This window comes from Anoplophora glabripennis, unplaced genomic scaffold (assembly GCF_000390285.2).
Source record: "Anoplophora glabripennis isolate ALB-LARVAE unplaced genomic scaffold, Agla_2.0 scaffold82, whole genome shotgun sequence".
In the NCBI taxonomy this organism is placed as follows: Eukaryota; Metazoa; Arthropoda; class Insecta; order Coleoptera; family Cerambycidae; genus Anoplophora; species Anoplophora glabripennis.
The window spans coordinates 498,807-525,402 of NW_019416227.1; the positions used below are offsets into that span (position 1 = coordinate 498,807).

A 26,596-nucleotide genomic window follows, 5' to 3' on the forward strand; every position below is an offset into this window, starting at 1 on the left:
TTTTTATTGGTGTTCGAATTGATAACCATTCTCCTGAATACAGCATCTTATTCTATCTTCAATTGATATTCTCACGCAAATGCATCTCTAATTTTCAATTCTTCCCTCCAATATCATCACAAGTAGTAGGTGGAACATTGTGTACAAGATGTTTTATATAGCTCGCAACAAAGAAGTCTATTACGGTGAAGTATGGACACCTATGTGGCCACTGACATACACCATTCCTACTTATTCATTTATTACTAAATTTTCGATTTAAATAATTTCTCACTGAATATGAAAAATTTGCAGGTGCGCCATCTAATTGAATCCTCATTTTTCTCAATATATTTAAAGAGACGTCACCAAGAAGAACCCAAACCAATTCAATAAAGATCTCGATAAAGACACGTGGATACATTTTACAAGAAAAATCGATAAAAAACGAAACGGCACAAATATCTCCAATACCGTTACAGATATGTACAGGAAACCTATACACAGTTTGAAAGAGTTTTAAATTTCCTAACTCCCAAAGTAAAAATATACTGGGTGTCCCATTTAAAATAACCAAGTTATTGCTATTTAAAGTTGAGATAAGTATTTAGCAGTTTTTTGACTACCCTGTATAATACTAAGTGACGACAAATATAATAATTTATAACTTCAAGGATCTAAAATACACTCTCCAAAACTGCTTCCTTAAAATTATTTTTTTATGGCAAATATTAAATTTCTACGCTAAGCCTGCATTTTCACTAAAACTGAAATATCTCACAAACTGTAAGTCCTAGATATGCAGAACCTTTAATAAAGTTCACTTATTTTTTTACGGTGCTTTTAAAAATGCAGTAAAATACAGGGTGTTCCATTTAAAAATACACAACTTTGATATGGTACGCTTTTCCTGGACACCCTATATATTTCAAAATATTTTTAAAATGTAGCCGTAATTAACCTACACATACCTACCTAAACAGATTTCTGTAACATTTGCCGTTTGGTCACTAGCGACCGAGGCGTTACTGGTGACCCACCCTGTATAGAGCACCCTAGAAAACCCCAAAGCCCAAATTTTCAAAATTGAAGTCGAAGTATGGTCTCTGAAATATTCTAATGGTCCGTCATGTCACCATAAGCATGGCAAGTTTGAAAAAAGTTAAAAATTTTTAACTTTTTAGATTTCAAAAATTTTTTTTCCACATTTGAAATAAGTATTCAAAAATTGCAAAAAAGAGGACGCAAAAAAATTAAAAAAAAATTAAAATTTGGTTTATTTTTCTACTATAAACATAATCACATCCCGCAGAATGCTTTTAGGAAACTATTAACACATGCATTAAACACAATTATTGAGTATCACTACAAATTTGCTGGACAAAACAGGAAGGGTACATTTTCTGACGTTTCCATGTTCACCGAGATCTTTCAATGCGAAAAATTAAAGGGATTTGCTCTAGTTTAGCGTTACGCTTCCTCACTTCCTGGATGGATCTGCTTGTTCTATCATTGTCTTACTAGAACTACTAGAAGTGCGATTTCTTGTCTATAAAACGCCAATTTGAATGTTGATTCTCTGGCCTTAACAATATTCAAAAAATATTTTCGAAACGTTTGAAAAATGTTTTAGAATGTCGACTGACATTTTAAAAATATTATGCTTTGCTGGATGGGGATAGTGTCATATTTTTTAAATAATGGCGTTACCAGAGTCTTAGATACATTTCTTCGTCCATTAGGAGCTAATTATGACCGTCTCCAGTTCCAATAGTAGCTCTTCGTAACAATCATTATTTTGATCGACATTTCCCTTTTTTGTTTTTTTTTTTTTTGGCCACTGCTAATAAATGTTTTCCTTTCAACGTTCAAAGTAAACGTTATTCGATTTCGTAGTGCAAGGGACTGTCAGTCCATCGTTCAAACTTATACAGTTTTACTCGACGGGTAAAATCGTCGAGGATAAACGAAGTGTATGGCCCCCTTTAGCCGTCACAACGTTCTACATGTTGAGAATGAGTCACCGCCTATTATTTTGGACCTGGGGTATAAGCGGCATATATCTATAATAAATTTTCTATTAAACTACGGATGACGGCTATAAAATTATATACAAATATCTATTCCCTCATTTGCGGTTGCAAAACACAAAGCTCCTACCTTTACCGAACCATTAAACATATTAATTTTCATTGGAAATTTTATTACTTTATCCAACACGCGTGTGGGTAATAAACGGCGACGGGACAGCACCACCAGCCCGCCGGTATGGTGACAACACACCCAAACAACAACATGCAATGTCAAGTCAAGGTGTCAAGGCCTGTGCAAGAAACGCGACAAACGACACAGGCGTAGCCACCGCGATGGACTCGGAACTCCGGCCCACGCAAGAAGCGACGCTCGAGCCGCTAATACACCGATCCGATCTAGTCATCCTTGTGAAGCGGCCGCGACCAAATCGACAATCGAATCCCGAATCGCAAAAGTGAACCTTTTTCCGTGCCTCCATCTCCTAGTGGACTGCGACAGGCCACGACGATGTCTTTCTGGAGTTCTTTCACAGGTAGGTCGCAACTTCGCAGCTCGCTTGGACTTGTGGGGGAACGTAGAGGCCGTGGCTAATGCGCGACCGCGACATATCGATTCCCAAGCTAAGAAGTATGTAGTTTAGTATTACGTAGCGACTGGAGGGTGTTAGGTCAGACGCAGCGGCACCCTATGAGCTTTGATCGATACGACGGTGGTGTGGTGTAATCGCGAAGAACCCCTCGACAGTCCCGGAAAATATACGCGAGCTACGGTGGTCCCTGCTGAGTCCCCGAAAATGTTTGGTACGTAGGTTAAATTTAGATTAGGCCGCGTCGGGATCTTGACGCACTGTCGGAAAGTTTTACGGGCCCCAATTTCGTCTTTTTCAACAAGTAACGCCGCGGTAAAGCTTTAAAATCGGATTAAAAATTCCACCGCATTATTTTTTTAAATGCATACATCTTTCGCGGATGTTTCGAATACTTGTATTCGCATTGGCGCATTTTGTTGCCGATTTGTAGCGAATGTGAATGTTTAAACACAAAAGGAAGAGTAAGAAAATGTTTCGTTATAAAAAAGAATCTTTAATTTAAAACAAGTTTTATTTTGACATGAAACCGGTGATACAACCAAAATACGTTTTTATTTTGCTTAAATAAAAGTAATACTTCCGTTTTTAGTCATGATTTCATTTTCCCGTTATAGTACAGTCATTGAAGCTGAAAATCAGCTGTAACCTCCGAATTCTTTAAAACTGCATGGATTTGCATGAAAATTTAGAATAAGGCTCAAGTTCAAAAGTGACATAAGCCCGATTAACGCTTTTTGTTTTTTAGGGATACAAACAACCCCTAACTGAAAAAAATTGAAAAAATTAAGTTTGCTTAAGCATTGTATTGATAAAAATTTTGTTCAAGCACAAAGATTAAATAATGTTCCATGTTCTCGAACATGTTTTATGACATATTTGATTTGTTCGACCCTTTATTTAACCCTTAAAAACTACCCCTATGCAAAAAATAATGATAAAAACTTACATTTTAAACATTTGGAATGATTAAATTGTGCAAATATTTAAAATAAAAGTTACCTTATAGGTAATAAAAGAATTTTTCCCTTTCAACCCCTAAAAACCACCCCTGTATTGACAAAAATGATAAAAAATTACTTTTTGAAAGCTTGGAATGCTTTAACGGTGCAATTATTTAAAATAAAAATTTTGCTCCGAAAAAATGTGATTGGTTTTTTTACCATAATTCGGTTAATTTTTAAGCTATAGTATTCTACAAAAATGCATTTTAAAGATAATTTCAAGAGCTGTAAGATCGTTTGCATATAAAACATCGATCGAATCGAAGGGCTCGAGACAGGTCGTTTTTTCACTAAAATTGATACTTCAGGCGGCGATACCTCCTTTATTTTCTATTCTATAGGAATAAGAAATAGCAAAATATTTGTTGAAAAAAAGCTACATTTTTGTTATATATCATTTTTACGTATCTTTCATAGTTTCAGAGTTATTATATAAATAAGGAAATTTTTTTTGAATAATGAAAAATACGTTTTCAACTTTTACCGTACATTATTCAAATAATACGCATTCTAAACCGGTCTAACTTCAGGATTGTATGAAAAACACTAAAACAAAACTAATTGTAAAGGGTCTACGACTAATTTTAATTATGGAAATGGTACAGCTTTTACTGCTCATTTTTCCTTAAAAAATATGAGCAACCTATCTGTTTTTGACGGTAACTCCTTCAATTTTGCTATAATTAACTTTTATAAGTGCTCATTTTGAAGTTTTTTTTGAGTACTACAAAAAAGTCCCGAAGCGTTATACATGTAAAATGAATCCTTTTTCCGTTATTTGACGTTGGATACATCGATTCGAGTATTCCCCCCAAAACAAGTCCCCTTCCACTAATAGGCATTATAGCTTTTTTTCGGGAAAAAATACTATTAGAAGTTTCTCTGCTGAATATTGTTCAGAAACGTGTTATAAACAAAATATCAAAAAATCAACTCGAGACTAGTTGGGAAACTTTGTTAAAACAATGGTCAAAATTATGAAAAAGTAGTTTTTCGATTGGCGTAAAAAAACTGTTATTCATAGAGAAAAAAGGTTTATACAAAAAAGGTAGGTATTAAATAAATCTGTAAAATAAGACAAGTCCGATTAAATTCCGATAATTTGTTTATGCGCAAGAGCTCAAAAATGGTCGAAATTGTCCGCTTTTTTCAATTGCTAATNTATTTTGACATGAAACCGGTGATACAACCAAAATACGTTTTTATTTTGCTTAAATAAAAGTAATATTTCCGTTTTTAGTCATTATTTCATTTTCCCGTTATAGTGCAGTCATTGAAGCTGAAAATCAGCTGTAACCTCCGAATTCTTTGAAACTGCATGAGAATTTAGAATAAGGCTCATCTTAAGGCTCAAGTTCAAAAGAGACATAAGCCCGATTGACGCTTTTTGTTTTTTGGGGGTAAAAACTACCCCTAGGCGAAAAAAATTAAGTTTTAAGCATTTTATTGATAAAAATCTTGTTCAAGCACGAAAATTAAATAATGTTCCATGATCTCGAACATGTTTTATTAATATTATATATTTGATCTTTTCGACCCTTTATTTAACCCTTAAAAACTACCCCTATGCAAAAATGATGATAAATTACATTTTAAAGATTTGGAATGATTAAATTGTGCAATTATTTAAAATAAAAGTTACGTTATAGCTAATAAAATAATTTTTCCCTTTCAACCCCTAAAAACCACTCCTGTATTGACAAAAATGATAAAAAATTACTTTTTAAAAGCTTGGAATGCTTTAAGGGTGCAATTATTTAAAATAAAAATTTTGCTTCGAAAAAATGTCATTGGTTTTTTTACCATAACTCGGTTAATTTTGAAGCTATAGAATCTTACAAAAAAGCATTTTAAAGATAATTTCAAGAACTGTAAGATCGTTTGCATATAAAACCTTTTAAGTCCTTCAAATTTTTTAAAGGGAAAGGATCGAAGGGATACTTCAAGCGTCGATACCTCCTTTATTTTCTATTCTATAGGAATAAGAAAAAACAAAATATTTCTTGAAAAAAAACTACATTTCTGTTGTATATCATTTTTTACGTATCTTCCATAGTTTCAGAGTTATTATATAAATAAGGCAATTTTTTTTTAATAATGAAAAATACGATTTCAACTTTTACCGTACATTGTTCAAAAAATACTCGTTCTAAACCGGTCTAACTTCAGGATCGTATGAAAAACACTAAAACAAAACTAATTGTAAAGGGTCTACGATTAATTTTAATTCTGATGGAAATGGTACAGCGTTTACTGCTCAATTTTCCTTAAAAAATATGAACAACCCATCTGCTTTTGACGATAACTCTTTCAATTTTGCTCTAATTAACTTTTATAAGTGCTCATTTTAAAGGTCTTTTTGAGTACTACAAAAAACTCCTGGAGCGTTATACACGTAAAATTAATCCTTTTTCCGTTATTTTATGTTGAATACATCGATTGAAGTATTCCCCCCAAAACAAGTCCCCTTCCACTAATCATATTTCGCTTTATATAGGACATACAACACTTTTTAAAAAACGATATTCTTTGTTTATTCATAAGCCACATTTTTATTAATTACACTTTTTAAAATAAAATGCGGTTTTTGAGTTATTCGCAAAAAATACTTTGAAAAAGTGTCTTTTTTTTCACTCAGAATTCCAAGTTTTCAATAACTAAAAAACTATTATCTCGAAAAAATCTTCGACTATTTTTTACTCAAAATTTGATTCTCTATCGATTTCCAGCGTTATTTTTGAAAAAAAATTTCCACCCCCGAGAAGGGGTGTCAACCCCCAACAGGGTGGAAGCGTCAATCGGCGCTGTCACTAATGTTCATTGACCTTTTCTCTATCTGCCAAATTTCAAGTCGATCGGAGGTGAAAAGCTTCAATAACAAATTATAAATATTAAAAAATTGCACTAACTTATCTTATACTACAGGGTGTTGAGGAAATAAATGCAATCAATTTAGTTAGAGCTTGGTAAATTGATTAACCTTAAGAAAAAGAAACTGTCTGTTTTTTTTAATAAGCTCTAGAAAGGTTACGATTGCAGTCATAATAATAAAAAATATTTTATTACGGTAGANATATTTTATTTATAACAGGTTTCCGAACAATATTCCGCAGAGAAACTTCTAATAGTATTTTTTTCCCGAAACAGGCTCTCATGTCTATAATGACTGGGCTATAACCATATTTCGCTTTGTATAGGACGTACAACACTTTTTAAAAAACGATTTTCTTTGTTTATTCATAAGCTACATTTTTGTTAATTACACTTTTTAAAATAAAATGCGTAGTTTTTGAGTTATTCGCGAAAAATACTTTTGAAAAAGTGTTTTTTTTTTCACTCAGAATTTCATGTTTTCAATCGTGAATAACTAAAAAAACTATTGATATTCGAAAAAATCTTCGAATATTTTTTGCTCAAAATTTGATTCTTTATTTCCAGCGTTATTTTTGAAAAAAAAAAAATTCCACCCCGAGAAGGGGTGTAAACCCCCAACAGGGTGGAAGCGTCAATCGGTGATGTCACTAATGTTCATTGACTATTTCTCTAACTATCTGCCAAATTTCAAGTCGATCGGTTCAGTTTCAAAGATTTCGGAGGTGAAAAGCTTCAATAACTGTACTATTATAAATTATAAATATTAAAAAGTTGCACTAACTTATACTACAGGGTGTTGAGGAAATAAATGCAATCAATTTAGTTAGAGCTTGGTAAATTGATTAACCTTAAGAAAAAGAAACTGTCTGTTTTTTTTAATAAGCTCTAGAAAGGTTACGATTGCAGTCATAATAATAAAAAATATTTTATTACGGTAGATATATAGTACAATTTTTACCCTAGCAAATGTTTTTATCTCGTTTGTCGTTCAAGGATGACGTTCTATGAGAATCCTAGCAAATATATTACTACTTATTACTTCAAATAAGTGAATTTTTAGGCACCAAAAAGTGATTTTTTGCCATAACTACATAGCCCGTTGTCCAAAAAATTCGGCATTTAATTCCTCGATCGTGTCGAAACGGTGACCACGGAGTGGTCTTTTGAGTTTAGGAAATAACCAGAAGGCATTCGGTGCTAAATCAGGCGAATATGGTGGTTGCGGTTGAATTTTTGGCGAAATACCAAGAGTGGTGTGTTCAATCAAAGAAAGCTGTCAATATTATCTTAGTTATATGCAACACACAGTCAAAGCTTTGTTAATGTATGTATCAAAATATGTAAAACTTTTTCCAAAATTAAAACAAAGATTATTATTTTTTATAACGAAACAACAAAATACACGATTGCGAATACATTACCGCTTTTTCACCGAGGGTTTTCATCTATTTTCTATCGGTATTATTCTAAATAATGCAGTAAACTCTAGAATGAAATAAAAATAACAGCCTTTAGATACACTTTATTTTTAAACAGTCATATGTTTAGTATGACAAATTCGTTGTGTGTTTTCCTTGAAATAGCATAGAAACAGTTCCAACTATATATTTTTGAATTTTCTTGGATTGTCATGGATGTAACCACAATAGAACCGGAATTAGATACAAAAGACTAACAAAGATACGCGACAAAGTAGTTGTCGTTTGGTTCTTTCCACAGAGGTTCTTTCTAAGGTTGCTCACGTAAATACTATCTACATATTGATCACAAAAAAATGTATTACTCGCCATTTTTAGAACGAACCGAATTTGAATAAAACATCGCAATTTCTTACTGTTCGCTACTAGTCGACTAACAAGTTACAGAGTGACATTTAACTATTTTAGACACATTTTGAGTTTATATTTGTAATATTTTTGAAAATCGAAACACAAAGAACAAGTACCCTTTACTATATCCTTTAAAAAAATATAACCGGCAGAATAACGCATAAATTGGATAATTTATTTAACAAATTGAAACTATTATTCTGTAGTGATTCACGGCTATTGCGCAATTTTAATTGGCCAGTGAGTCAACCTAATGATCACTCAGAAGGCCAGAATCGTTTTCTATTTATTCTTGCCCCAAATTCTCGCCGATTTTCGATTTATTTTCCAGTACACTCGAATCGGCGTGATTTTTTCAACTTATAAACACGAAAAACATCAAAACTGATATTTAAATATAGCTGCACACGTAAATCTTTTATGATATCGTCTCGGTTACATGTTTGTCGAATAAATATGTATAATTTGGTAATTATAATCGTTAGGTTATGCGGCAATCTTGTTTGTGTATGTAAATGATAAGGAATTATTAAGTTGTTTGTTCGAACTTTAAATCATTTTTAAAAATTCGACCTATGATGTATAGATATGCTTTCAATGTTGAAAAAAACGTGCTAGAAATAACGTTGATACAAGAAATTGATGGTACAAACGATGACGGATGGGTGTAGAGACTTATTTGAATATTCATTCACAAACAAATGGTATGAGGAAAACGGGAATAGGTAACCTAGATCTGAACAAAACAGATCGATACATTTAATGCCCTGTATTCCTAGTTGGCTCGCATGACACAAGTTTGTCATAAATGAAAGAACTGTTACACTTAATTATTATACAATTATGTAATATTTAAGCTTTTTTAATTTTTTTCTTTTATTTGTTTTACAGTTAAACAGTAACTACAATGTTTACTTAAATAACTCTCAAATCAATGATTTTTTATAGATGTGTGCTTTTACTACGCATTATTATTGTAATAACGGTTGGTTTAAATGCTACGTCGAGCATTAAACGTTAGAGTGAGTTCATTTGAAGAATATTTAATATTCAACAAACTGTAGTTTCCTAAAAAGGTAATTTTCACGTCTTTTCGGTTCGAAACTTGGAAAAATCGTACCGGATACTTTCTATAAGTCTAATCTTTTATGTTAAATCCTCTTAGCCCCACAAGAACGCTACCAAGACATAAAAATAATATACTTTATAAATAAACATCACCGCCACGTTATTTATTAGGAATGTAAAGTTCGTATGTGTGTATTCTAAAAATAAATGACGCTCTTGGGAAACGTGTTTTTATTTTTTCGAGATAAAATTTTAACTGTTCTGATTTTGAAACGGCTCCATGAGATTTTAGCATGCAATTGAGTCACTGTTGTCAGCTTGGATTTGGTTTTAAATGTGTGAAAGCAAGGCTGCATAATTTGCACATAAATACATGCTTTACGAATTGTAAAACAACGACGGAATATTGTTATAAAACTATGGGAAGATCTCATTGTATCTCAGCTACAATCACACACTACTTAAATGCTGTTTCACGTCTACAATAAGACTGTACCGTCGTTTTTTTTTTGGCTCTAATTTGCCTTCACATATCGAATACCTATTGTTTTGTATCTTCGAAATTTGCAAGGGCTTAAGCCTACTCTGTCAAGATTTTCAGACAAATGAAGACATTATCTCATGATCTCGAACTCATTAAAGAACGTTGGACTAATGGGCACTCATGCGCGATGCTCCCATTTTTTTTTTGTGAACACGACGGGATTATTTGCGTTTTACAGACATTCGCCAGACTCGGTTACATAAGAAAGGTGGTTGAACCCAACCATGGACAACTATGATTAGAAGGTCGTCTGGATAATGTTTGTGCCGATTTTCCAAACAGAAAAAAAAAGAAGGAAAACAAAATGGTTTAATTTTAATACCCAGTCCCAATATTATGAAGCTACAAACTGTCCCCAGTGTCCAAAATATGCTGATTTAATTAAACTAAGTAGCTTCGTTTAGCCGTTAGAGGGTAGAAGTGATCTATGACACAGATCACTTAAATGAGAAGCCTCTACCAAACTTAACCCCAACAACGTACTGTTGAATTAAATGTTTTTCTGAACATTTCTGCCCGAAATTACTTATAACTTCTCTGCGTTAAACTACTGCGACAGTCTTGAAAACCTGTATGTTCTAAAACGCCTGCTATGATAAACAAACCATTACCTTGTAACTCCTGTACCTGGTAATTTGACATTTATATACTACAGCGGTCATTATTACATTTCTAACAGATTATGTCATGAATTTTTTTTAATTAGGCGTGCGCCCAAGGTTCTCGCTTCCAGCCGTCGACTCGCGCCGTCCTTTTCTATCCGACAGCTGGAAGAGGAAATCCTTGGAAACGTGGACGCGAGAGCTATGAGGTCATCCGCGTTTTCGAACGAGTTACGTGCAGAAACTTTTCTGAAAATCGCTAAAAATAGGTCAGCAGAGGATTCAGTTTACGGACTATTGCAGGCAATCGATATGTGCATGCCCAGTGCCCACAGTCAAATGGTAATGACGTAGAACAAAGGGCACATGAAATATGGCGTAAATTCAAGTAATTAATGGACTCCAGTCGAATTAGAATCTGAAAACTTGAAATTTTATTGCACTTTATGACGGGGAAGTCTGTTTTTTAATGTGACGCTCAGGCAAATACTCCAAATTGTGGATTTTGTAGTCATGATACCCATTGGTCTTTAAAATTCGTTGAACGGCTGATTTGTCCAAATTCAATTCCCGGCTAGCCTGCCGTGTAGAATTTCGTGGGTTTTGTTCGAAATACTGTAACAGTATAGCTGTATTGACATTGTTTCTTACACTTCAGTCAATTATTTGATTTTTCCAAACAGAAAATGCATCTTCGTTTCGTCTCAAGGTCGCCTCCAATCTTGTAAAGGTTCTATGATCAGGAATGAGGCGCTCTGGATATCTTTCTCGATAAAACTCTACAGCTCTTCTTGAATTTTTTTGTGGCTCGCCGTAAATTAGCAACATATCAACTTTTTCTGTATGAAAAAAACATTTTGTAAGCACAAAAGTTACACGTTTCACGTTCGTATTGAGTAATGACAAGTATTTTGTGACATTTATGCACTTTAAACAACGAACATTCAATTATTTTCCAACGACTACTGGATCCTTCCACAGCTAATGTGATTTTTAGGTGGTACATATTTCTTTTGAGACTTTTTAGGACGATATATTGCTTATAACTTTTAAACGGTTTTGTAATACAGAAAAAATCTCCAACAAAAGTTTATTAGAAAAAAGAGAGCTTTTTAAGGAAAAAATTTGGGTATGTAATAAATTGTATGTAATTTAATTGCCTACAACATAAAACAACTAATATTCCGATAGGTCATCTAGATTTTCGTGGGCAGTAAAAAAAGTGTTTTTTGCACTTTTAGGTTAGGAAACGTGACGCATAGGAGCCATGCTGATGCCAGATTCGGATTCCACGCACCAAAAACCTTCGGGCAAGTGAGGTCTGGTTTTTGGGTGTGATCTTTCGTAAAATTTTATTGCCCTGTGATAATTGTTTCGCGTTCTAACTAATTCGACTGGAGTAATGGTGGATAATTGAGAAAATATGTTCTACGATTTGTACAGTAACAAATAAAACGGTGAGTTCTTTGCTCTGATCGCATGCAATCCGTGTTAATATATTTTTTTCCATTCGAAATTATTCGACGGTAACGTAGTTCTTTTGTGGTAGGTATCCAGCGGATACGGTTCCATAGGAAATAATTAAAACCCGTTCGTCTGAACATGCGGCATTCCTATCGTTGTTAAATTTCCTGTCCGTTTCAATATTAATTAGCTAATAGTTTAGACGGCCGATTATTTATACGCACGTAGAATCTAATGTTATTTTCTTAGCATTAAGTCAACACATCATAACGTCAGTTTTATTTATAAACGTTTACTGTTTACCACCGCAACAGATCAATACCTACACATTTACTTTAATTGTATGGACGAGCATAAATAAATACTTGTTCAGGCATTAAAAGGTGTCATGGAAAATACCCTAAATGCAGTCTAAGGTCCAATTTTTTAATACAAATATGAAATTGTTGCATTTATGAAATAACGTTTCATTTTAACGAGGTGATATCCGTACATTGTTACGAAGGTCGTGTTAGATTTTGATTTACGAAAATACAGAAATGCCAAAGCTAACTTACAGTTTCTAGTTTTCTGTAAACAAAAGTCCTGTGTTTTCATAAACATGCAATTCACTGGTAGGCGTTCTATTATACTGCGTAGTATGTACATATATTAGCCATAGCCAAGTTACAGTTCCAAATGTATATTAAAAACAATATTCACCGAGTTAATTTCGAATAAAACAACATTATACTTTTTGAAGAACTCTGCGTCGGTTCCTAAATGAAAGAACGACTATTTGTAATCTAGAAATCATATACAGGGTGGTTCGAATTTTATGCAGGAAACTTCGAGGACAGATAGATCTCTTTAAAATAATAGGATTTAAAATAGTAGGTGTTTGCCTTATAAACATAGGTCTGGAACTGCCTCGTTTTAGAGATACAGAGCGTTGAAGTTGTTATAAAAAAATAATTTTTTTTATATCCGGAATCTATTAACCGATCTCAATAAAATTTGGTACAAATAATGTACGATAGTAGGCCTTGCATTCCCTAAAATATGAGCTCTAAAGGTTTAACCTGTGGTGCACAACTGGACAGGAGTCGCCCCCCTTTTTATAAAAAAAAAAACCTACGCCACTGTATTTTTTACTAGTTATTGTAACGGATTTATATTCTAATGCATTAAATACGTAGAAAAGATGACTTAAATGTTTTCTTTAATGTTCACCATTTTCAAGTTATTCACACAAATACAATCCCCTTGTGGCAGACACTTCAAATCATAATATTACAAAAATATTTATGTTTATGCTTAAAAGTAAGTGCAATTTGTAAGCACATCAACAAAATTCTTTCCACATCACTTGTGAGGTAGTGTTCCTGGTGTGTTTTAGTTTTCCCTGGAGGCATTATCTTTACAAATAAGAACAATTTAAATCAAAATAATAATAAAAATACATTTACCTTTAATAATAAAAATACATTTCCCAAGCCACAACTAAACAAAAAACAAAATTAATGTTGCGTATTTACAGCAATTGTTTAAAATTCAAACCACCCACATCGATACATTTCTGACATCTTCTATTAATGGAACTAATTGAAGCTAATACCATGTGGTGGTTATCTTTTAATTCATTACACTTGTCTTCTATTCGCTGCAGTAGTTGTGGTCTAGTATCTATTGGTGTAGAGTAAACTTTTCAGGTAGGTCACCCAAACGTAGAAGTCCAGGGAGTTTAGATCTGGCGATCTGGCTGGCCAAGGCACCATTATTGTTGACATTGGCATTTGGTCTTCTACCTATCCATCATCTCACATAATTTTCATTAAGCCATTGTTGTATTATTCTCCTAAAATGCGCAGGAGCACCATCCATTTGCATCCAGCTATTTTGTCGTATACTTAATGGAACATCCTCTAATAATTTAAATAGATGGTTTTCTAGAAAGTTTAGAAATTACTCCGAATTTCATGAAGATTTTCTTGTGACCAAATATCAAGATTGTGAAAATTCACTACCATTCGCCTTGTGAACGTAGCCTAATCGGTCCAAAGTATTTCTAGTAATCATTCAAACAACCACTGATAAAAATTCAAGCGTCTCTCTGCATCTCCCGGAAGTAAATTTTGTACAGGTTGTAAATGGTACGGATTTCTGCCATCATTACGTAGAACTTCAAATTTTCGATTTACTCACCCCAAGTTGCCGAGACGTTCTTCGTGAACCTACTTAGTCGAGGAACGTCGTGCAATATAATAATATAATAAATAATAATATCTCTACTCCTCATTCTAATTACGAGAATTAGCCCAGAAGTCGGAGACTTGTGCGGGAGAGGAGGCGGCATATTATTATTACGCAGGCCGCATTTGCGCCCAGGAACGACTTATGTTGGTAGGCCCTAACCACCATTCAGTGCAGGAATGACGGAAACATGGAAAACCTCATTAATTAGGGGGGTGGTCAAATGCCAACCGGTGTCAATCTCTCACATTGACCCAAGCCAACATTCTTCCACCCTACCATACCTGCACAGAGGAATCCTCCGTACAAGTATAGATAATCTACGGTCACCGGCCGCGGGATTCGAAACCCGGGCAGTTCGACACATCGATTTAAGTACTGACGCCTTAAACCGTGCGGCTATCGACCGATTTATTTATCGACCGAAATGCTTTCAAAATTTCATTTCTGTGCCTTTCATTCCTTTGTCGTGATTTTCCCAATATTATTTTAATCCAAAAAGGTGAAAGTGATTGTGCTTACAAATTGCACTTACTTTTAAGCACAAACATAAATATTCTTGTAATATTATGGTTAGAAGTGTCTGCCACAAGGGAATTGTATTGGTATGAATAACTTGAGAACGGTGAACTTTAGGGAAAAAATTCAAGTTACCTTTTTTACGTATTTTGTGCATTAGAATATAAATTCGTTGCAATAGCTTGTAAAAAATACAGAAGCGTAGGTTTTTTTTTATAAAAAAGGGGGTGACCCTGTCCAGTTGTACACCACTGGTTGAATCTTTAGAGCTCATATTTTAGGGAATATAAGGCCTACTATCATACATTATCTGTACTAAATTTTATTGAAAGCGGTCGATGGATTCCGGAGATATAAACAAAAAATTTATATATTTTAACAACTTCAACACCCTGTATCTCTAAAACTTGGCCGTTCCAGACCTATGTTTATAAGGCAAACACCTACTATTTTAAAAAGATCTATCCGCCCTCGAAGTTTCCTGCATAAAATTCGGACCACCCTGTATACTAGTCCAGGAAATATAGAGTTGGACGCGACTTTTTGTTTCGGCGAGATGAATTTATCACTATAGATGCTAAATATTATATACAATAACAAATTAGTTTCCACATTCATAAAAATGGGGGAAAGATTGTTTACAGGGTGGTTAATTGTATAATTTTTACGTAAATTCATGTTTTTCGCTTATAACTTTGTTCCGTTCATTTCCACGAGAAAACAGTATAGTACTTTTTTTTGTCTTCAAAAGACCTACAAAACTAGCCCTCGAGCGTCAAAAAATATTGATTAGATCAAAAGTTATAAACAGAAGAAGTTTATTTATGACTTTTGAATTAAACATTTATATTACCAGAACGTTTTGGCATCGCATCCTCTCATTTGTAATCACTGTCTAATAACTCACACGAAATCTGGAATCGGTAAGTTGAATAGTTTACAAGTTATGGCCTTATAAACATATTAACTAATTATTAGTCTGGACGATCCAGAGCATCTTCCACAATCGCACTGATTTTTTTCATGGTAAATTCCATAATAATACATTGAAATCTACATATTCGGAAAGCTTATTAAAAGAGCTTAAGTTAAAAAAAATCGTCAAGATTCGTTGAAAAACAACGGAGTTACAGACTGTCAAATATATTATTTTCAAGCGAATTTCGCTTATTTAACGGCAGGACTATGAATATTATAGTCATTTTCTTCGGATTCGCTGTCGTTCGCTCCCCCCACCCTTCCGCCGCGCCACGACTCGCCGAAAATCAAGCGACCCACTGACTTTTGACAAAATTTCTTATGCACTTAACATACTTCCACAAATAAAATATTTTTACCTGGGAAAGTACTCGGGTTGCCGGTTATGACAGTATTTTTTTTTGCCGCTACCAACCTAATTTGTTTAACAATCAGCCATCAACTTTGACAGTTTGTAACTCCGTTGCTTTTCAACGATTCTTGATGATTTTTTTTTACCTTAAAGCTCTTTTCATAAGCTTTCCGAATATGTAATAATATATAACTATATCACGCGTGTGCGTCGTATATTTCATTTTGCAACTAAGGTTAAAACAAAAAAAAAATCCAGGTTGCAAATTTGAAATTAAAAAAAAATATAGATTTCAATGTATTATTATGAAATCTACCTTGAAAAAAAATCTGTGCGATTGTGGAAGATCCTTGGGATCTTCCAGAAATTAGTTAATTTGTTTATAAGGTCATAACTTGTAAATTATTCAACTTACCGATTCCAGATTTCGTGTGAGTTATTAGACAGTGATAAGGGATGAGAGGATGCGATGCCAAAACGTCCTGGTAATAATAACGCACTTTATAAATGTTTAATTCAAAAGTCATAAATAAACTTCTTCTGTTTATAACTTTTGATTCAATCAATATTTTTTGACGTTCGAGGGTTAGTTTTGTAGGTCTTTTGAAGACGAAACAAAAGTACTTTACTGTTTTCTCGTGTAAATGAACGGAAAAAAGTGATAAGCGAAAAACGCGAATTTACGTAAAAATTATACAATTAACCACCCTGTAAACAATCTTCCCCTATTTTTATGACTTTGGCTTATTTTCCTGGCCTATATAGCTGTTTTACGAGGTGCGTTCGCAAGTAAACAAGACTTTTTAAAAATAAGAATAACAAAAAGTTTTTTGTCGAAACTGATTAATTTGATTCAAAATAGTCCCCTCCGACTCAATATAGTGCTATCAAACTAGATTTTTACGTAGCAAAATTTAGTTCAGTAAACAAAGACATGTAAAAATTAGGAAAAATGTTGGCAAAAAACGAGGTATTTTCGACAACTTGATTGGCCTTTTGTCTCGAATCAAATGCAACTGTTCCTGACGGTTGGAAACTCTTATAATGCAAAAGAAGCAAAGCTATTATCGCTTACATCTACGAATCTCTAGAATATAAACAACTTCCTTATTTCGAAAAAGTCATTCGTCATTTTTGTTTTGATGGCGGAAGTTTCCCCGACCGAATACGCATAATAAATGAGTAAGAGAAAGTGATATATAACCTTTCTCTAACAGGGTAAGTTTCTGATTTCCTTTTGTGGAATATTCCCCTCACGATCTTATGTTAAATTTTCAGATCAAAGATTTATAACATCCCCGAATCGTTTCCCCCTACAACGTGAGTGAATTTAAACGAAAGAACTAAAATTTTAACCGTTAAAGTACGTTTGAGGGGGTGAGTAAAAGTATGTTTGGCACAAAGAGCATTAAATTTATTAATAACAGTGTAATAGTAATTTTGTATGTAACTAATCAGAAAACTAATAAACTTCATGTGCCTATGGCACGTTGTATATAAAGTTTGTTGGCACATTTTAGTTCTTTCACGTTCCCAGAAACTCACGACCTTGTTACCTAACAACTAATTCAATCCTAACATCCGAGCATTTAAGAAAGCCACACGTCTAGAAGGCGAAATCAATCCCCGCCTGCTATCTTTCCAGACTCGAATCCAATTGATCAAATCTAGATTTTGATATCAACAAGATACGCAGCAAGTTTTACGCTACAAAATTGTTTAGTAATCAAGGATATGATACTTTTACGTCGATACAGTACATATTACGGGCAATACCGGTAATTAACAAACATTAAATGACTGTAAAATGAATATCGCTTCCGAGTTCGATACCTTCCCGCTTGGTTGGACGTGCATGAGAACGCTTAGCAAAAAAAAGTAACAGATTTGAGCTAAGTGTGCATTACTGAACCCATTTAAGAACTCTCTTTTCCCGATGTTTTTAACACCGGTTATCTTTTGCAGCATCTCTGCGGAATTTCGGCACCAGAGTGAGCGAGTTCTTCACCAGGAAAAAGAAGGACGTCGCGAAGGAAGCCGAAGAAACCGGAGAAAACGTCGAGAACGTAGTCGATGAACAAATCGACAAAGCGGCAGACGCTGCCGAGCAAGTCGCTCAGAATGTGGGTAAGTCCTTGCTTGATACAACTCCTTGCTTTAATAAAGTCTCTTTTGTTGCTAACACACCAATTATATTTGCAGCTGACGACGCGAGAAACGCCAAAAACGCCTTAAACGAAGACCTAAACAAAGCAGGACGGCAGGTAAAGGAAACCGGCCAAGCTGCCGAAAACACCTTGCAGGAGAGCCTGCTCAACATAGGCCGAGCCATAGACAACAAGATACGCGAAACTGACGAATCTCTAGCGAGCACTGCGCAAGCCGCAGACAACAAGAAGAAAGAACTAGAACAGGGCCTAGTTAACATCGGTAGAAATGTCGACAACACAGTCAAAGACACCAGCCAGAAGTTCAGAGAGACAGAAGAAGCTGTCGCGCAAAGAGTAAGGGAAACAGTCGAAGCGGCCGAAGCTAAACGGAAGGCCTTGGCTGAGGGCGTCCAGAACACAGCTCGAAACGTCGACAACAAGATAAAAGAGACCGAAGACGCGGTACAGAAGAAGGCTAGAGAAGCGGCCGAAGCTGCCGAGACTAAGAGGCAGGAACTGGCCCAAGGAACTCAGAACTTTGTCAAGAATATCGATAATAAAATAAGAGAAACTGAAGATGCCGCGGCTAAAAAAGCTCGCGAGGCTGCTGAAGCTACCGAAGCCAAGAAGAGAGAATTAGCTGAAACGGCGCTAAACGTAGCCAAGGGCATTGACAGTAAAGTCCACGAGACAGCAGAAGCTGCTGAGGCTAGAAGAAAGGCACTAGCTGAAGGGGCACACAACGTCGCCAGAAACATCGACAGCAAAGTACACGAAGCTGCCGAAGCCGCTGAAGCCAAGAGAAGGGAATTGGCCCAGGGCGCGCAAAATCTCGCGCAAAGCGCCGCCAGAAATATCGACAACAAACTTCACGAAACGGCTGAAGCTGCCGAAGCTAGAAGGAGAGCCCTAGCTGAGGGAGCACACAACGTTGCCAGGAACATTGATAATAAAGTACACGAAACAGCTGAAGCTGCAGAAGCAAGAAGGAGGGAGCTTGCTCAAGGTGCACAGAACTTGGCCCATAACGCAGCTGTGGGCGCACAGAACGTAGCGAAAGGTATCGACAGCAAGCTTCACGACACAGCTGAAGCTGCGGAAGCAAAGAGGAGGGAACTTGCCCAGGGTGCGCAGAATTTGGCCCACAACGCAGCTGCAGGCGCACAAAATGTAGTTAGAGGTGTCGACAGCAAGTTTCACGACACAGCTGAAGCTGCGGAAGCAAAGAGAAGGGAACTTGCCCAGGGTGGACAGAATTTGGCCCACAACGCCACTGTGGGCGCACAGAACGTAGCTAGAGGTGTCGACAGCAAGCTTCACGACACGGCTGAAGCTGCGGAAGCAAAGAGAATGGAACTGACCCAGGGTGCACAGAATTTGACCCACAACACAGCTGTGGGTGCACAGAACGTAGCTAGAGGTGTCGAGAGCAAGCTTCACGACACAGCTGATGCAGCTGAAGCTAAAAGAAGGGAACTCGCGCAAGGCACCCAGAATCTCGCCCATAATGTGGTTACAGGTGCTCAAAATGTCGCCAGAAACGTTGATAACAAACTCCAAGATACCGCTGCTGGCGCACAGAATATCGCCGTAAGCGCAGCAAGAGGTATCGACACTAAACTTCACGACACAGCCGAAGCAGCTGAAGCTAAGAGAAGGGAACTCGCACAGGGGGCCCAAAACTTCGCATACAACGCAGCAGCCGGCGTCCAGAACACCGCCCAAAACACGGCCAGAACTATCGACACCAAGCTTCACGATACAGCGGAAGCAGCTGAAGCTAAACGAAGGGAACTCGCCCAAGGGGCGCAAAATGTCGCTCATAATGCAGCTGCGGGCACCCAGAACATCGCCATTGGCGCAGCCAGAACTATCGACACCAAATTTCACGACACAGCGGAAGCAGCTGAAGCTAAAAGAAGGGAACTCGCCCAAGGGGCGCAGAATCTCGCCCATAACGCCGCTGTAGGAGCACAGAATGTAGCCAGAAACGTGGATAATAAATTCCACGAAACCGCCGCTGGTGCCCAGAATGTCGCCATAAGCGCAGTTAGAGGTATCGACAACAAGCTGCACGAAACCACAGAAGCTGCCGAGGCTAGGAAGAGGCAGCTGGCGCAGGGAGTCGGCAGTTTCGAAAGCGCATTTGAAGGTAAGTCAATTATTTTAATATAAATAAATATGTAATTGTATACCTATATCCACAGGGTGGCCCATCTAAAGTCAGGTATCAAATGGGCCACCCTATATACAGGGTGCCCCAAAAAATCATGAACTTTTGAGTTCTATCAAAAAAATTACAGATAAACGTAGGATATCAAGATAACAATATGCCGTGATCTTTAATTTCAAAGTTAATTTGAAAACGATCAGTAGAGCCCAAATGTTGCGTTTGAATGCGGGGTCAAAAAATTTTTCTGGTATCTGGTTCTTACAGATCATTTGGAGGCCATTCATTTTTCTCCGAATGACATCAGATCTTTGTAGGACGCCCTATATAATACCTGATATAAAGCAAATTTATAATTCATAATCTTTTATTAAATGGTAGGCAGCGACTCATTCTAGACATGTACATCCGTGCAACAAGCAATATGTCTTCCATTTAATCTTTTCATGATTTTTCCATGTCTCTATGCAGATGTTAACACTTTTTCTATTCATTGACTATGGTAAGGCCCACTATCCATGACAATCACTGCACCAGATTCGATGTGTTCATAGTAAATTCCTGTTTGTCCTGTTTCAAACACATGCGGCTATCGGGCATTTGGAATCTCCAACCCTGAAAACCCGTGCACACAAATTTCTACAACTTTTAGTAAATTTTTACCAATTTTAGAAAATTCGAAAAAATTGATGCACTCCAAGATGCAGTTTATGCACCCGCAATGCTGTTTCGATCCAGCCCCAAAGTGTAATAGATGGACTTTTTTCCTGATATTTTTCCAAAGACAATGCCGAAAACCGCAACTCGATCGGTTCATCAGAAAAAATTTTCTGATTTATTGTCTAACTTGCCTGGTCTAATATAGCACTATGCGAAATGCAATTTTCCTGAAGTTTTTTTATCAGATTAAAAAATAGGTTTGATCACAAATACAACTTACTGCTTACTACTTTTTGGAACTGGAATATGTATTTCTTTTATTTAATTAATTTAACATTTTTGTAGCGATTATCTAGAATGCCTTTAAGATCCTTCATGTAAATTTAAAATGACATCACATAAATTTTGGTATTTGTTGCACACTGCATTTTAATGTATTTTTTTTTAGACAAACTGAGGCAAACAGGTGGGGCCATAAACCAGAAGGCTCAAAATGTCAACACCGGCTTTCATAATGCAGAGATCGCGATGGACAATAAGCTGAGGGCCGCTGGACACAACTTGCAGCAAGGAGCGTCCAGCGCCCAGAGTGCCCTAGGAAACACCGCGAGAAATATCCACGACGCCGCTAACCAAGAGAAACAAAACGTACAGGTTGGATTTTTTAATAAAAATCTAAATTTTGCATTATTTTTCAAAAATAGTGTTTTCCTTTGATTATCATTCGAGGAGTTCCTCACGGATCTCATTTTAGACCACTATATCTCAGTTTATATAAATGTTTTAAAAGTGTCTTTTTCAAATGCATACATTTATTTTTTACTTTTGTATTTAAACATGTGAAAAAGTGTACTATTTTCCATTTCAGAGCAATTTGCAACAGTTCGGTCACAATGTCGACAATCGATTAAGGCAGACGGGACAGGCAGTCGATAATAAGCTGCAGGACGTGTCCCACTTCTCAGATAACAAAAGAGAAGGGGCGATCGACGACCTGGACGAGGCGAACAAAAGGGCACATGCAGGCCTGGACGAGGCCGCCAACGTAGCTTCTAATCTTTTTGGCAAAAGCTTGATTTCACATAAATAAATGTAAGTATATCATTTAACTTGGAAGCTTAGATTTAGAACCCGTTTGATTTTTTTATTGTAAAAACCATAAATTTATCTTATTTTTAATATACCACATGCTTTTGAAAGGTGTGCACCGAGGGGTGATCCGCTGATGTAATCTTCGTACGTTTGCCCTGGAATCTTTATGTAATCTACGTAATCTTATCTGTAATCTATGTAATCTATCTATAATCTACGTAATCTTATCTGTAATCCTCGCTGTAATCTATGTAATCAGCTAATGAATTTCGTCGATGTAGCCGTTGTACAACGCCCCCCCCCTCCCTCATTTTCCAAAAAATGCCACAGAAACCTATATGGTACGACTGGTGTGTTCCGAAGGGCAATCCGCCAAGGAAAAAACAGACGAAGATTACAAAATTTCTGAAATCTCTTGTAATGTATCTGCTGATTTCAATATCAATTCAAAAAATATTACAAATTTCATATAAATAATCAAGATTACAATATCTTTCAACCGATTATAAAACATTTCAGGAGATTTCAGAGTTATTTTAGTAGATTTCAATGATTATTTAAGATTTCAATAGGATTATTAGCAATTAAAAGAAGATTTCAAAATTTCTTAATATGGTTTCAAGGAATACGGGAAGATTACAATAAGTTTTGAATGTCCATTTGAACAAAAATAATTGAATTAACTTCAAATGTCATTCATTTCATTCATTAACAGTAGTACTTTGATTAAGAATTTCCAGTATCAGGCATTTTTTGGGCAAAAATTATAACATTCTGATTAAGTTTTTTGTTCGAATGAACGTTAAAAACATTTTGTCATGACAAAAATGATAATGCTATTTTGAAAGTAGGTAAGTATTTTCCCAAAAACTAATAAATAAAAAATATATTAAGCTTTTATTATTACTTGCATTTAATACTTTACTTGTACACAGTGTGTTTAAAAAAGACGCGGCAATATTTAAGGGAGTTTATAAAAAAAGTCCTATAAACATAGGTCCGCAAACGCTTCGTTACCGATCTACAGAATGTGAAATTTCATTAAAAAACAGTAAAAATTAAACTTCTCTAAAACGCAGCCCCTTATACCTACTACAAACAACAGTATGTACCACATTTCAAAAATCAATCAAATTTGATAATTTGAATTTCTTTGTTCAATAATTTAAATTTCTCAATTAAAACAACATTGGGTTTAGGTGCGCAATAAAATGTTTTTTATTTTTTTACTCAATAACGGTGTGACGTACGGTGCGTATAATCTGAGGAAAGCTTTCTTCTTCATAATTGAACAAGGAATTAAAAAATTATATTTTTAGAAAAACCAGCGGGGTCCTATTTTTTTCATTAAAAATAGCTAGTCACTGGTAAGACTAAAAAATCGTTTTGTATTGCAAAGTACGCGTCTGCCATAGCTATTGACAGGCCTAAAATTTCATTATAATATCAAGAGGTTTTGGAGAAATTTAATTTTTACTGTTTTTTTAATGAAATTTCAACATTCTGTAGATCGGTAACGAAGCGTTTGCGGACGTATGTTTATAGGAACTTTTTTTTATAAAATGATCTGGGCAATCACCCCCTTAAATATTGCCGCGTCTTTTTTAAATACACTGTATACAGGTAAAGTATTAAATACAAGTGTTAATAAAAGCTTAAAATATTTCTTATTATTTATTTTTTGGGAAAATGTTTATTTTATGTTACTTCTATTTTTTTTATTTTTATTAGTTTATTGGATTATTATATTTTTATCTTTCAATAAAAATATATACTTACCTACTTTCAAAATGGCGTTATCATTTTTGTCATGACAAAAAGTTTTTAACGTTCATTCGAACAAAAACTTAATCAGAATGTTACAATTTTTGCGTAAAAATGATACTGGAAATTCTTAATCAAAGCACTACTGTTAATGAATGAAATGAATGACAGTTGAAGTTAATTCAATTATTTTTGTTCAAATGGACATTCAAAACTTATTGTAATCTTCCCGTATTCCTTGAAATATTATTAAGAAATTTTGAAATCTTCTTTTAATTTCAAATAATCCTATTGAAATCTTAAATAATCATTGAAATCTACTAAAATAACTCTGAAATCTCCTGAAATGTTTTGTAATCGGTTGAAAGATATTGTAATCTTGATTACATATTTATATGAAATTTGTAATTTTTTTTTTAATCGATATTGAAATCTGCAGATACATTACAAGAGATTTCAGAAATTTTGCAATCTTCGTACGTTTTTTCCTTAGCGGATCGCCCCTCGGTGTGCACCTGCCTTTAGATTTAAATTTTGTCGGAAACCGAATGTATGAATAATAGAGGTGTTGAGGAACGTCTAAATATAGCTTTACATATTTATGTATCACATTACAAAGAAAATATATGAATTGTTATGGTTGCGGACAAAATTAAGTAGTCTATTTGGTTAGTGGGGGTTTTCTGGGAAAGGTAATAAAAATAAAATAGGAAGCCCAATCATAACTATTAATAAATCTGAGCTGGGTCGCACGCGAGTAGTCAATTAATTTAATTTGAACATCATTGATACAAAATCACTAAAAATAGCACAACAATAACAATGTACAAGGAGGTTTGTTAAATAGTCCTGTAGCAAAAATATAGTAGGCTGTTGCAATTGTTTTTTAAAACATTCAAATTCGCATTAAGATAGGTTAAATGGTTAAATCAAGTCATCCACTTCTTTTTATTTATTAAAAAACAAAAAAGAATGACGACACATTAATTAATAGCCAACTTGATTGTTGTGTATAAAAAAAGTCTTCTTTTGATAATAATGTATTTTTATGTATTACCACTAATTATTATAAATTCCAGGAATGAATGATCTATTTCTAGAACGATTTTCTCTGTTTTTTAGGTTACAACGAAATCACGAACACGCTTAACTTAGATTAGTGAGAAAAAAAAAATGGAAACAAGTATTACTATTACCGTCAATTGTATATGTCCAGGATATTTAATTTAATACTCATTTTAATATGTGTGCCTTCACTATAGCTGCATACAGAGTGCCTAATGGATCCGAAGAGGAAAAAACGAGACTTGTAGAAAGATTCACGCAGGTCGCTTTATATTTAAATTACAAAAAAAAAAATACTGTATATTTATTGTTTTACCCGTAGCTGTAGCCTGCGATGTTTATATTTTTATATGTATAAAATAGAACAGCTATTTTGCTATTGGAAACTGTTATCTAAATTCGCATAATATTGTTTGTACATTTTTGTAATATGTATTTTATATTTTAATACCAAGTATATATTTTATTGTATTTCTGTTATATTACCTCTAATATGTGGAAATAAAAAGTAGTGTTACATAGTTTTTCTCGTTTATTACGACACACTGCGGAAATATAAAAAATACAGAAGTAACGATTGTTGCGGGTAAAAACTATGGAAGATATTACAGCAGCGATAATACGATTTCCAAATTTCATCGAACCTCGTCATATTGTGTTTGTCCCAAACAAAAAGATAATAATGCATTTATTTTGTTTACACGGAAATTAAGGTCATTACATAAGCACGTATGACGTAACGACGATTGTGAAATATTTAATTAAATTTTGGATATCTTTGATCTACGGTATTCTAGTTAACAACGTCCGTCCATCAGCAACATAAACGCGGCATAGTGCCAATATCGGACATTTTAATTTACAGGAATTAACATTTTCCAAACGTAGGTATACTTTTTAACGTACAAATTAAGTTTAAACCCATAAAAAATTTCTTCGCAGCACATTAAAACGAATAAAACCGTTTCGATAATAAAATTTCGCCCACTACTTCCATATACCGACGATTACATTAATTCCTATCCTTATTTCAGCTCCCTTAAGGGGTTTCGGGAACAGAATAGCCAGGATATTTACCAGGAAAAAGGACAGACACCTGGAAACCACCAAAGCTGTAAACGAAAGGAACCAAAAGACTGTCGTTGACCCCCCAAAACCACTAGTCAGCCCTAGCCCTGCGACAGATCTAAAAAACGCAGCAAATCCGTTAACCGACGCCCCAGTGATCGAAGAACAATTCCACAAATGTACGAGTTACTCCCCCAAGGCTGAAAACCGTTTGAGCAAAGCGTCCATCGAGTCGACGAACTCGGAACTACCCGAGAACAATTTGGCAGGCATGGAGGCTAAACCCAAAGACGTTAACCAGCTGTACAGGGAGATGGAAGAGGCCGTGGCGCAAAAGGTGAGAGAAACGATGGAGTTAGCTGACGCGAGACGACGGGCTTTGGCTCTAAGTGCTCAGGCGATAGATATGGATAATTGGAAGAATAGACCACGAGAAGAAGCTAAAACTAGTCGGGAGCGCATTAACAACAAAATTAATGAAGACAAGGATGCGATCCGAACACAAGAAATTTTTGTTGATGGCGACGATCATTTTAAAAAAGAGGAAATACAGCAAGAGTTC

General features: G+C 35.1%; 1 protein-coding gene across 2 annotated transcripts; it reads left to right on the top strand.

The window, feature by feature from the left end:
* The first annotated feature begins 2,396 nt into the window (after nt 1–2,396).
* LOC108903474 (myosin-6) lies at nt 2,397–25,488 on the top strand. Of its 2 annotated transcripts, none has more exons than XM_018705672.1 (6): nt 2,397–2,545; nt 18,031–18,192; nt 18,268–20,367; nt 21,494–21,699; nt 21,914–22,137; nt 25,024–25,488. In XM_018705672.1, exons 1-5 carry the CDS (start codon nt 2,521–2,523, stop codon nt 22,133–22,135), a joined length of 2,715 nt encoding a protein of 904 aa, XP_018561188.1. In that variant the 5' UTR covers nt 2,397–2,520; the 3' UTR covers nt 22,136–22,137; nt 25,024–25,488. The 2 variants fall into 2 exon arrangements, with proteins under 2 accessions (XP_018561188.1, XP_018561189.1); XM_018705673.2 differs by lacking the exon at nt 2,397–2,545 and adding an exon at nt 2,637–2,813.
* Nucleotides 25,489–26,596: the final 1,108 nt, after the last annotated feature.